General features: G+C 41.0%; 1 protein-coding gene across 1 annotated transcript; it reads left to right on the top strand.

Annotated features, from left to right (window-relative positions):
• Positions 1 to 4,336: 4,336 nt before the first annotated feature.
• Positions 4,337 to 11,109, top strand: LOC137675887 (granzyme A-like). The gene is given in 6 exon segments (XM_068422172.1): positions 4,337 to 4,397; positions 4,485 to 4,572; positions 4,574 to 4,624; positions 7,464 to 7,611; positions 9,942 to 10,208; positions 10,948 to 11,109. Coding segments are annotated over 6 exon segments (777 nt in total).
• The last annotated feature ends 1,895 nt before the right edge of the window (positions 11,110 to 13,004 follow it).

The raw sequence follows: 13,004 nt of genomic DNA, 5'->3' as shown, positions 1-13,004 counted from the left end.
TGAAGACGTGTAGTTTCATTCTAGACACCCCAGGTGGCCTTGAGGTCAGAGATGAATCACAGCCCGTTCTCCATTAGAGGGTTATCTGTGCTGTGCAGGAGCCCCTCAGGGCCAAGGAATCCGATGTTTGCTCCTTTCAGCATCTGATCCTGCCTCGTTAACTTTGCACTGGATGAGCATCCATATAGCACTGAGTGTGGTTTAGTGGCCTAGAGCTAAAGGGTATAATGCCATTTAAAGTGTCTTAAGGTGTCTTAGATCTGCCTCCTGGTGCAGATGGCCATGGGTCTTCTGTAGATGCTATGTCAGATTTGCCAGCCCTTTGCCCATGTCTGGGAAACCCAGGATATCTCAAATGTCACTAAATGAGTAGGTTTAGGCAACTAAATTGAGTCCTGGAAACTGAATAAATCTTATTAGAGCCTTGTAAAGGTGCAGTTCCTCACTTCCAAATATATACCCAAATAACAGAAGTAACTTCCATTAATATTAAATAATTTGGACCATCAAATATTCTATTAACTAACTAGGTACATGCAGTGAAGTGTCACTACCACACAGCCTGGAAGGTTTCTTGAAGACTTGAGGCCCACTACAGTCAGCCTGCAGAAAGATTCTGCATTCTGGCTGTGCCACAGCCTGATGTGAGTTTTACTTGTAGAAGACCTTGGACACACGCTTGCTCAAATTTGCCATTGCCCTCCCTTCTGGGACAGAGGGTAATTATTGGTGATTTCTCTAAAGAAGGCAGATGTGGAGCTATTTTTAGAGATAGTAGAGCTCTTTGTCACTGCTGTGGCTCGTCAGAGATGCTGTCACCTATGTGACATGGTGACAGCTCCATGCACTGCAAAACCACACCAAGCTTTTAATTTTCTTTCATTTTTCTCCTCTCTACCTGCACATCCCCTGTAACTATCAGCGATTTGTACCACTGACGTTCTTTTTTTCCAATGTTCTGAACATGGTGTCACTAGGTACCATAGGTACCGTTCTTTCATTTATCACTTACAAATAGTGGCCAAAGTCCGATTTTATGACATTTTAATTAGCAGTCTTACCATTTGAAACTGTTTCCTCTCTGGACTATGCACAGTCATGATCAGTATGAGCACTTGTGAGCAAAAATCCTGTACACTGAGACCTGCTTAAACTCATAGTACTGCAATGATTCAACCTTGGATATTCCTATATGAGGTGCCATGCCTAGTGAAAAGAGGTTGGGTGTGTATCATCCTATGTTTACCTGTTCTACTTTCAAGAAAAACCTATGTGGGAGACAGAGAATAAATTGCAAATGTTCCTAGATGTTTTCCAGGCAACTAAGTTAAATCTTTACTACTGTCTAAAAAAAATCCTTTATAGCCTGTTTATATTTTTTTCAATATCTAAATGCACTCCTATTTTCTTCTAAATCCTACTTACTTCTAAAGATATTTTTCTGTAACTCCACAGGTATTAGCATACCCATGCCTTTTAAAAAATCCCCTCTAAATATGAGAGATGCCATTTACATTGATAATTAGAATTAGGAATATGCAATCTAAAATACTGTTTGATAACAACTGATCGTTTTCTGCACAAGCTCCTTCTGAGCAACAGCTCTGACTATCACATAGTCCTAGGATTGATTGCACAGGTATTAAAGATCAGGTTGGTATGCACATAATCAGTCTCTAGTTTTGTACCCAAATGCTTTTGTCAGAGTGTCCTCTTCAGTTTGTAACTTATGTAGATGAGGCTGAAAAATTGACATCAAATTTTAAGGTGTGCAACAAGTTGGCTGGGCTCCTTTGGTTATGGCAGTAAGTTAATTTATGGTCAAGTTTAGATTTTATTGGCCTTTGCATGTAAAGGGAAACCTCAAAGCAAAACTTCCTTCTATATTTGAGTGCCTTGTTAAATTCTTTTATTAGCTCCTCTGCTGCATAAGCAATTGGTCCTCAAGAGGACTGGCATATGTAAGCAAAGTGCTCCATCCTTTCTCCCGCAGTGCCCACGACGCATAGCCAGTCTCAGCAGAAACCACTGCCGGAGTAAAAGAATGATGAGTCTACCCAGCTTCTATTTGTAGCCTTTACCTTTGAGGAAATTTCCCATGGGCATTAAGCCCATGGGTCAATGGATCACTTTCAGCTCTGTTCTGTACCGTGTCGAGCACTTCTGTCCCTTATCTCACACTCAGTTGTTTGATCATTTTGCATCTCCAGTGATTATGCTCCTTTTTCCTTCATGCTGCTTTCTGTAGCGCTAAAGGTGAATGTCAGGTGTGACTTTAGGAGGCAATTCAGGACACCAATTTAAACTGCAGCTCTGAACCTTCCAAAGCCACTGGGTGCTCAAGTTCAGGCAGCATCTTAGCTCAGCCACAGGGCTGGTGCCTGGGGCTGGGGAAGGGAGGGCAGGAGAACGGTGCAGAGTGGGCAGCTGCCAGGAGCACAGTGAGACAGAGCTGTGGTGCCTCCTGTGTCTCCTGCCTGGGCTGCGCCATCCCCAACCCCACTCCAGTGTGTTTGCCTGGACACATCCTTCAGTGGTTGGAGGACATGTTCCCAGGGACTAGCTGGAGAAGGGACAGGGCATATGCTGTGGATGCCTGTTCTACTTTCTTCTATGATACCAGTGTCTCATGATACTTACCTGTTGTCTCTTCTGTCTCAGCTATTTGCCTATTTTCACCTATTTACTGTGTGATATAAAAGAAAAATGTAGTAGCACAGAAATAAAAGTAGATGTAGCTAACTCAGAGTAATCAAAGCCTTGTAGGGAATCAGCATTGTTTCTATGAAGTTGAATGTACTTGGCAGAAAGAATCCAGCATTAGATATTATGCTCTGGAAACACAAGCCTTCTCCTGTCTGGTCAGAACATGGGTCTGTTGCCCATTTTGTCTCTTGTCCTGCTTTCTAAGCTAGCCACTTAGTGGGAGGGCAAAGCCATGAGGGACTCAAACATAATTATGCCCTTAGGATCCTCTTTGCAGAGATAACCTCCAGTGGGCGAATAATCCCAGGATTAGCTGGAGAACAGAGAGTGATTTTGGGGTAACTAGAGCTGGCTCTTTTATGAGCTGATGAATTCTAAGAGTCATGTGTTTTCCTTTAAAAGAGCTTTGGAAGAGTCTTCTGAAATATGAAATGTGTCACATTGTGTTGCATCATGTACATGTTTTCAAAGTGGGCTATAACTAGTAAGATTCCGTGCCACAGAAATAAGCATTTCAGTGCTATCATCTCATTCAACAGTCTGGAGAGCTGCTGTTCTCTAACTCTTGAATAAAAATGAGAGCTAGCTATATTGGGCAAGTTTTATTTCTGATTCTTTCTAAAGGTACTTAAGATCATAGCAGGCTTTTTAGGTTCTTCACACAAGGGCATGCTGTCTTTTTGTAGTGCTTTACCAGCAAGGCGTGCAAAATACGGGTGCAGACACAGTTTTGCCATACAGAAATGTCTCTCTCACCACTGTGTCTTTTTATCTTTTTCTTGTGAACACTTATTAGATATTTTGTTTGCATTTGACACTTGCACGTTCCAGGGTTTTCTGCATCTGAATCCTGCACCCTCAAAAATTATTTCTAAGAAAATACAAATTGCTCTGCTTTCCATGTGTGTAGCTTGTCTTTGGTGTCAGGTATTCCTGAACTTGCCAGACAACAGATGCCTGCCAATTCTCAGTGGCTCTCATAAACTTCATGTATGAATCTTTTTAAGTCTTTCAACTGAAAATGTTACTGGGGCAGTATAATTCTGCAGAGGATTTGCTGGCTGCTGCTGTATCTTGGTCCACAGTTTGGGAATGGCTTTTGTACTCTGCATGCCCTGAGTTTTCCCTCTCACTGCTGTTCTGTAAAGCCTTTTCAGGTGGTCCTTGTATTCATTCTCCCATTTGTTCACCTGCTTGAAGATGGACAGTTTCATTCTTCTCACATATTTCCTTTTTTTTTTTTCCTTTAAAGTTGAAAGAATGTTGAATTCTCTGAGACACTTAGGTTTTATTAAACATCCCATGTAATGCTCAGGAATTTTCTTATGTGCTTGTTTTCTAATATAATACCCGTGGTGAAGGGCTGCTGAAATTCCTGTAAGACTTGAACCAATAAATATTGACACATGTTGGGAATTCAAGAAACAGGCAGGTTTTAAAGAAACCTGAAGAAAGAACCTAAAGAAATCAAGCTGCAGTTAAAATAATACAATATTAATGATGTAAAGGGAAACTTCGAGAGAGGGAGCTATTCATAAAACGTTTAAACCACCATTTCCTGTAGGGGACATTTAAATAGAAAAGACTGTATTGTAATTTACAATGTTCTTGTCGGTAAATAGCAGCAGCTATGACAAACCACCTGTTAGCTCTCCTGCTCTCTCTAATTGCTGTTACCCTAGCCCCGAGATGTAAGTACTCCTCCAAGGATAAAAATATCCAAATTCCTACTTCCTCTGGATAACACGTAACATAATTGCACTTATGTTGCATTTCAGATGGCTGCACGGACATTATCGGGGTACATGTCGTGCGTCCTCATTCCTGGCCTTCTATGGCTGCTATCCAGAAAAAGAATTTAACTGCGTGGAGGAGCTCTTGTGGAAGAGCAATGGGTTTTGACAGCAGCGCATTGTCAGTAAGTATCTTATACTGGGGCAATTTTAACTCTTCATTGAGGCGGGGCATGGCATGCAAGCCTGTAAGTAAAGAAAAGTGGTTATTGATTTCTTAAGAACTGTTAAAAGCTTCAGTTCTTTTCCTAAACTGATCTAAGAACTTGTCATTCTGTTTTGTTTTGTAAACTACTGATCTGCATCGTGTACAGTTACCTTCATTAGTCAGATCCTGCCAATGTTACAGGGTACAGACTATGCTGATAAAAGACACAATTCATTATTTAAGCATCTGAAACAGCAATGTCTTAAGAGACGGAGCTATATTCCAAAGTGCTTTAAACAAATTTTACATGTGTGCCTGGGACTAAGCCTCAAAACACCCTGAGAGATGAAGTTGAATTAGACGGAAACACTATTCCTCCCATTTTAAGTGACATGGGCACACAAAAACTGAATGTCAGTCATGACTACGACAAGGAGTCTTGTCCTTTTGACAAGTCAAATGTCAGTATAAGCACTCCTTCCCCAGGTGGGATACCCCAAGGCTGGCACAGCTGTTGAACAGCTGTCTCAGGGTAAGGAGGACATCTACTGTTCACATTAGGAAGTAAAATGCCTGTGTTTTTGCTAAAATATTATCTAAATCATGTTTTAGTTCTCCATTTTTTTCTGTATTTTGAATAACTAAAAGCAAACCAATTAGAATAAACCTCTGCAAAATTGACATTCTCAAACACAGTGTGGGCAGCTTGGCTGGCCTTCTTCCATTAGTTAGTCTGAAACAGTGGACACAGCTCCTTCTTTCTAAGTGAATTTGTCTTCCACACTTCTTCAGCTGAATCAGGTTTGGTTGCATTTTTTGTAAGGGTAGAAATATTCACACCTAGCATGTGCTGTTTTGGACATTTACAAAACAAAAGCCAAGCCTTCCTCTTTAGAATTAAGGGATTTTTTGATGGGAGCTGGAGTCGCTCACTCTTCAGTCAATGGGTTAGAGATATCCAGTTAGTTATGGTTATAAAAATTCAGATTTGGAAGCTATTCAGTGGAAAGGGCATTGGTTGTCTTTGGTCCCAGGCAGAGGACAGCTCTGGTCACTGGTTTGGTTTTCTAATGAGCACATCGCTTTGGGCTGATGAGTCTTTGTCACTGGGGCAAAGTGAAACATCTGTCTGGTTTCCTTCTCCTGAGCTGTTTGATGATGCCCGTGTAAAACCCACCCACCCCGATGCTATGACTAGACTGTTCTTAGCAGGTGTAATTGCAGTGCATGTAAGCCTTCCTAGCTAATTAGTATTATATGATAGTCACTTCTGAAATAATTTTTGTCGTAGACAAAATAGCATGAATCCAGCAACACGAATTTCTGCATGGCCTGCAAGCAACTTGTCAGAGATCTGGATGAAGTTGCAGTGTGTTTTTTTGTTTTTTTTTCCCCCAGGCTTCTCTGTATGCACAGTGTATGCTGACTGCCTAGGCTTTCTGCAAGTCCAGCAGTTGCACCTCTGTTGGGGATGATACACAGAAGAGTCCCAGGGCTGGAGTTTTGTGAGTCTTATATCAATCATTCTCACTGTGTAAATGTGCTTTGTAGATAAAAAGAGAAATTTTTAGGATCCAGCACTGCCTTTGCAGCTATTTTCACAAGCAAACATTCACATATAAATAAATGAATTGTATCTTTCAGTGAGACATGCAGCTGGAATGAAGAAAATAAATTTTTTTTTTTTTTTTGGATTGGCAAGGTCTTTGTTCTGGCTTGAATAAGTTGTCCTGTGTGTAGTGAGATTGTGTTCTGAAGATGAAGAACAGGAAAGCAGCAGTATGTCTTCTGTCAATGTCATCTTACTGGGCTGCATTAAGTTTAGCAGGGCAAAATGAAGAAAGACAAACTCTAATACATAAATTTCTGATGATAGTCAGAGAGCTTAGGGGAGAGGGGGATTTATGAGTTGCTTAACTCTTACTGTTTATTAGCAGGAACTGGACATATAACTGTCTTTGGGTTTTGGTAATCTCCATTTTTAATATTCACTATAGGGGTGTCTTGAGTGAGGCAACACCCATCCTTCTTCCTTAACGGGCTGAGTCCTGTATTTAGTGAAGTTAAGGACAAAACTCTTATTAATATTAAAGATGTCCACTTTAGCAGAGCACTAAACTGTATGCATAATGCTCAGAATGATTAGAAACACAGAGAATCATTTTGGTTGGAAAAGACCTTTAAGATCAAGTCCAACCATTAACCTAGCACTGCCAAGTCCACCACTAAACCATGTCCCTAAGCACCACATCTACATGTCTTTTAAATACCTCCAGGGATGGTGACTTAACTACTTCTCTGGACAGCCTGTTCCAGTGCTTGACAATCCTTTCATAGAAGAATTTTTTCCTAATATCGATGTGTGTACTGACATCCCATTGATGTCAGCAAGACAACCTACACGCTATTAATCAGGCATGTTTCAGTCCTTTGCAGGATTAGGTCCTAAGTCCAAAGGAGACCATTAAAAGATTAATGAAAGGCATCAGCGCCAGCAGTCCTTGTACAAGGGACTCTCCTTAAAAAGCCAGTAGGCTTTTTCATGAAATTAATTCCAATCTCTGGAAATCTCTGAAGGTCAGCTATCACACCATTATTTCACTGGACTAGATTTACAGTAAAGAAATGTTACTTTGTAGAGGAAAATACAAGCTCATGTCAAAACATTGAAATGAACAATATCCTTCCATCTGTTTTAATCATGTTGTTGTAATATGAAATAGTGAGTATTATGTTACATGTCTTTTGATTATCTTGAGAGATGTTGCTCAGTTCTAGTAGTGACGTTCTCTCCCTGTACTTTCTTTATGTTACAGATTAAACAAATCAGAAGTTAGAGTTGTTCTTGGAGCCCATCAAGCATCCATAGCTGAAAAAGAGCAGCAGATATTTAAGGTTATGCACTACTTTCCTAATCCTCAGTTTGGCAAGTCTTCCAAGGAAAATGATATAATGCTCCTCAAGGTATTGTGTTAATTACTGTTGTATTATTATAAAAGGAATTTTGCTGATGATCGTTTTGGCTGTTCTTTGATATCAAAGAGTACATTGTTTGGATAGCTTAACAATATCACAGAACACCGTGCTTTTGGTTGTACTAATCTAGATAAGGTTACAGGATCACTGGCACTGTGAGCAGGGATGACATTCAAGCCCATTCTGTGCTCTAAAACTCCCTTTAACCCAGTCACTGCAGCAACCCCTCCAAAATTTTCAAAGGCAGTGCTGAAGTGATGTATGCAATGCAGTCTGGGTCACAGCTGTATCCCAAAGGGATGCCTTGTGCTGGACTGAGCAAAAATGGGGGTGAAACTTACTGTTAATTATTTGGGGTAACCACTTAAAGTATGGATAGTACAGGACATAGATGAATTCAGCTCCAGGAGCACAGAGAGGTCACATAGTGAAGAAGGCTCAGGACACTGCAGAATGAGGCATGGAAAGATTCCTTGCCAGCAGCATCATCCTGGATGCCAAAGTGGGGCAGGGCTGTAAGAATTTCCTGCATACCAGCTCCTGCTCAGCCTGGCTCATGCCTCACGTGTCCCTGCACTGAGAACTCTGTTAATCCAGCACTGAGATTGACATGGAGGCAGCCATGGGTGTTTTGACAGGGAGAGGGCAAGTCTCTACACAGGAAACCTGTAGGTGATCGAATGGTTCTGGAGGACTGTCTTCCTGGTACCAGCAGTTTCAGTGCTGATCCAAAGTCCCTGAGAAAGATAAGACTTGTACATCATCTTGCCTGTGCCTTTAGAAACATTATGACTTCAGTATGATGCCTGAGAAATCTTGGATGGATCTTTATTCAGGTTATGCTTTAATGTTATGCCTGTGATAATGAAGAAATAGTTTTATGTGGAAGATTAATGTGTACTTAAAATGATTGACTAGGTACAGTATATTATGAATATTACCACACTTCTGAAGTAATTGGTGGAATTATATGGAAAAGGAAGTGATGACTTGAACTTGATTTTTGGTATTAAATGGTATCACCAGTTTGGTATGACAATGGCACAGGGAGGAAACTAGCAATGTCCCTTTCTGGAACTAGCTGGAGCATTTACAGACATCTATGACCCCAGTGACTTATCACTGCCCAAGTGAGAAAAGCTCCTTGCCCCAGATGTTAGTGAGCATTCTCCATCTGCTTCATTGCAAAGGCAGACAGGTTCATTTCACTGACTTGTCCTGTGGCCACCAGCAACTTAGCAGGAGCACCAGGTTATTTGTGAGCACAATATCAAAACGGATCGCTAGGAAGTACTATTTCTACGGCTGAAAGTTACAACTCTGTTCCAAAATGACATGGATACCATAAAATCCTTTGTCTGAATGACACAGGAGCAGGGATAGCGTTATCACCAGGGCTCACATCTCAGGCTCTACATTACTGCTGTAATGCAGTGCTAAGTGACTTGGGATAAACTTTCCATCTTTGGAAATTCCCGCCAGCACTGGTGATAATAAACTGTAAGGATTTTTTGGATAAACTTGTGTTTTATTGGAGAGCCTTTTTTAAAAGGTATAAAGCCAGAACCATTTAACTGACAACCATTCAGCAACATGTATAACCACCTGTGAAATGAATCATGGTGCAGTGATTGTGTGTAAAATAGAAAATGTTTGTTCAGTAGCTGTGAGCCTTTACCAAGCACATTGAGGATATATGTTAGTGTTTTGCTGTGTTTTCATTTACAGGCTTAAATTGGCCTCTGCTGAAGGATGAATCTGTCAGGTAAAGGCCAACAAAACACAGACTGTTTGGGTCATTTAAGCCCTTTTGAATCTCTCAGAGCAAAACCTTGGCAATCTGAAGAGTTCAAGACCTCATTTTTCTCCAGTTATGTCACTGCTGTCATGTCTAATTGGTTATAGCTTTTGTTTTCATCTTTGTTACTGGGTACATTGCACTGTGCTTTGAGACCTTTCTGTGTGTCAGTCAAGCACCAGAGACTGATTTCAACACAGAAGTTCAGTGACAAGTTAGGTTCTTGAGTAGGATATAGATCCAACAGCCTAGCTCCTGTGCAGGTAATCCTGCTGTAATCAATGGGAAGCTGGGCTTGAACTCACTACTGCTGCCATAGATAGGGAATTGCTATACAGACACGAGGGAAATTCTTTATGATTCGCAAAGGGGTAATTAAGCTCAGGATCGGTTCCTAAATATTGAAAAGTGATTTATAAGGAAAGTATTGGTAAAATGAGACTAAATGCCAATTGAAACTAGATTATACTTTCCTTCCTTTCTGCATGAGAAACTATTTTTTTTTCCTTCTTTTTCCCAGCTGAATGGTATTGCAAAGCTGAATAAATATGTGCAACTTTTGCCTCTGCCTGACTCTTGTGATGATATCAAACCTGGCACAACATGCAAGATGGCTGGCTGGGGAGTCACATCTTCAGGAAAACCATCAAAATATCTGCAGGAAACAACTCTTAAAATTGTTGTTAGAAAAAACTGCAAGAGCAAATACGAAAATTACACAAAAATAACCAGCAACATGTTGTGTGCTGTGGGGAAAACAAAATTTTTGAAGAGAGATGCTTGCCAGGTAAGAAGCAAAGTTACAAAGAGGAGGGGGTGTGCTTTTAATAATTATTCCCTTTTCACTGGGAACAAAGCAGTGCTAGACACTTAATGAGGCTGATCAGACTCACAGTGATTTTAACCACATTTGAAAGGGACTTTATTGCTGTGAAAAAGAAATGTTAAAACTTTGAGTAATTTAGGTCGATGTACACAACAAGATTGAGGGTATGGGAATTTGAGTCTGGGATTATGTCAGTTGACTTCAGGTGCATTTCTTTAGCTAAGGTGCTCTCCTTAAGCACCACCTGTAGTTATCGGAGACAAAGAAAAACTTTCAGGGTCTGAATCACCTGATCCTTTGTAGATGTCAACATCTGAGTAGTAAAGAATTAACTGTACACTCAAAAGTGCTGTTTGGATTTTGCTTTTGATGTCTTCTGTGCCAAGTCCAGAAGGACAGTTGCTAAAGAAGTGGGAATCAATTTATGCCAACAATAAAAAAATACCTTTTGAAATAGAATTATGATAGTACTGTGCTGGTCTACATCATTTACATCAAAGGCTCGCTCAGGCTTTAAAAGCAACCTCTCCTTATAGCTCACCCAACTCCCATAAAGTGACGTAAGCCAACTGATCCATTTCATAGGTTGGAACAGGTTAGAAGCAACATTTCCAAACATGCTTATGCAGTGCAGGTGGCACTGCGTGCTCCTCTGGAAAGCAGCGAACACATTGATAGTTACTTCTATTTTGTGTTCTAGGGAGATTCAGGTGGGCCGTTAATCTGTGCTGGTCGATACAGTGGGATTATTTCTTTTGGAAGAGGATGTGGAAGAAGAAACATGCCTGGAGTTTATACACGACTGACTGACAAATATATTGTCTGGATTAAAAAAAAAATTTCCCTTCACAGAAATCCCTGAGACAGGCAAGATGGTTTTAATAAATACTGTGCTGTGCATTAGAATTAGATGCTGCTGCTTTAGCGTGCCACCTTTAAAAAGTACCTCCCAGCTTTACAGCTTTACTAACATTGCCACAGCTTTGTGAGAACAGTTCAAAATATTCCCTTTTGTACAGATAACATTTACTCATCTTTAGTAGGAAACTGCCTCTTTGATAACATAATTTGTATTGGACTTTGCCCTGCTTCTTAGTGTGATGGGAAAGTACTGCTCACCTTAGTCATTGTGCCTGGGATGATGCAACATTTTTGAGTGTGTACTTACAGAAAAATTCGATTTCAGACCGATAGTGAATGAGATGTCTGCTGAATGAGAAAAAACAGAACAAAAGCATTAAGTGCTCAAATATTGCGCTGTGACGATATTAAAAACCAAATACTTCAATTCTCCATTACTATGTATTTAACTAAATTAATTTTCAAAGAGTTAAAGTATTAAACAGATATTCCCAACTAATCTTTCATTATGAGAGAGAAAAAATAATTTTCTTTTTTTTCCTAGATTATTTTCTCTAATTTTTTTTTTTTTTGGTGATCAAATCAACAAAACCATCTCTTCTCACAGCTTGGTGCATGATCTCACCCTTTCGGTGAACGGTCTGTTGAAAAAAAGTCTAAATACTGATTGTAATGGGAGTAATTCTATTTCTCTAACACAGTGCCTATCTAACATCTGTCAAAACAAACAGGAATTTTGCTACAGATTTCAACAGACTTCTACTAACAGAAGGACCTACTGTGTTTCTGAAGAAGTCTGTGGTTAGCTTGGTGTATTCCCATTATCTTCCAAATATTCTCAAGGGGTTTTTTTGCCAACAGTTTGGAAGTGACCATCTGCTGGGTTTCTCTTCTTCTTTGGTTATTGCATTAATATGTACCGAATACTGTAAACTCTGGGATGTTGTAGAGGCATGAATAAATAACTCCAACGCATCAACATACTGGTCTTGATTATTGACCAGCAGCCCTGTCACTGCGCTGAGCAGAGCAAGCCCTGTCTCATAAAGGCTATGCAGAGGCAAATGGACACCGCAAGGCTGGGTTGGTAGTCAGCTATGGTGCAATAAAACCTCCCGATGTGGTGTACGGGGGCTTGATCCAATTCTCACTGAAGGTCATGGGAAGATCTTAAGAGATGCCAGTGAGAATTGGCTCAGGCCTGGATCACAGACAGAAACTGGGAAAAACTGGGGAAAAAAAAGGGGGAGTGATATAAAAGTGGAAAGAATAATGTATCGCTGTTAACCCTTTTCAGCTGGGGGTCTCAGAAGACGTTGCAAATACAAATTAGTCCCTTTTAACTTTGTAAGGTGAATGACAGCAAGGATATCCTTCTGCCCATCCCACAGGAGACTTTTCACAGCCTGCAGCCCAGTAACAACTAACTGGTGTTTAACCTCTCAGAGGCAAAGATTTCACTCGCTTTGCTCATGTGAACAGTGGCTGTATCTCAGTCACTGATGGGAAAGAATAAGTGACAGTCTGGAAACCATAACAGAGCAGGTTAACCCCAGTTCAGATACGGGGCTTTGTGTGTGTGTGTGTGATCTCCTGTAATGACTTTACTTCATTTACAGCACCTTTTTTTCGTTTATGGGGGATGTAGCAGGTGGAAAGGCATTACTGCTGGGCCCCCAGGGCACCACCAGGCCCGACTGTCTCTGCCCACCCCCCAGGGCTCCCCCACCCATGTCGCAGGACTCATACCAACCCCCAGGGTCATCAGCCCCTGCCCCAGCAATGCCACAGCAGGGCTGGCCCCCCGCTCCCCTCAGCCTGGCCCTGCCCTGTCGTGGGCCCTCTTGAGCCGGGCCTACTCACAGGCCAACGTCCTGGCCTTGCCTCGGCCTGTCC

Source organism: Nyctibius grandis, chromosome Z, assembly GCF_013368605.1.
Source record: "Nyctibius grandis isolate bNycGra1 chromosome Z, bNycGra1.pri, whole genome shotgun sequence".
Taxonomy (NCBI): domain Eukaryota; kingdom Metazoa; phylum Chordata; class Aves; order Nyctibiiformes; family Nyctibiidae; genus Nyctibius; species Nyctibius grandis.
The sequence above is the reverse complement of the archived record's forward strand: the minus strand, read 5'-3'. Positions and strand labels throughout refer to the sequence as shown.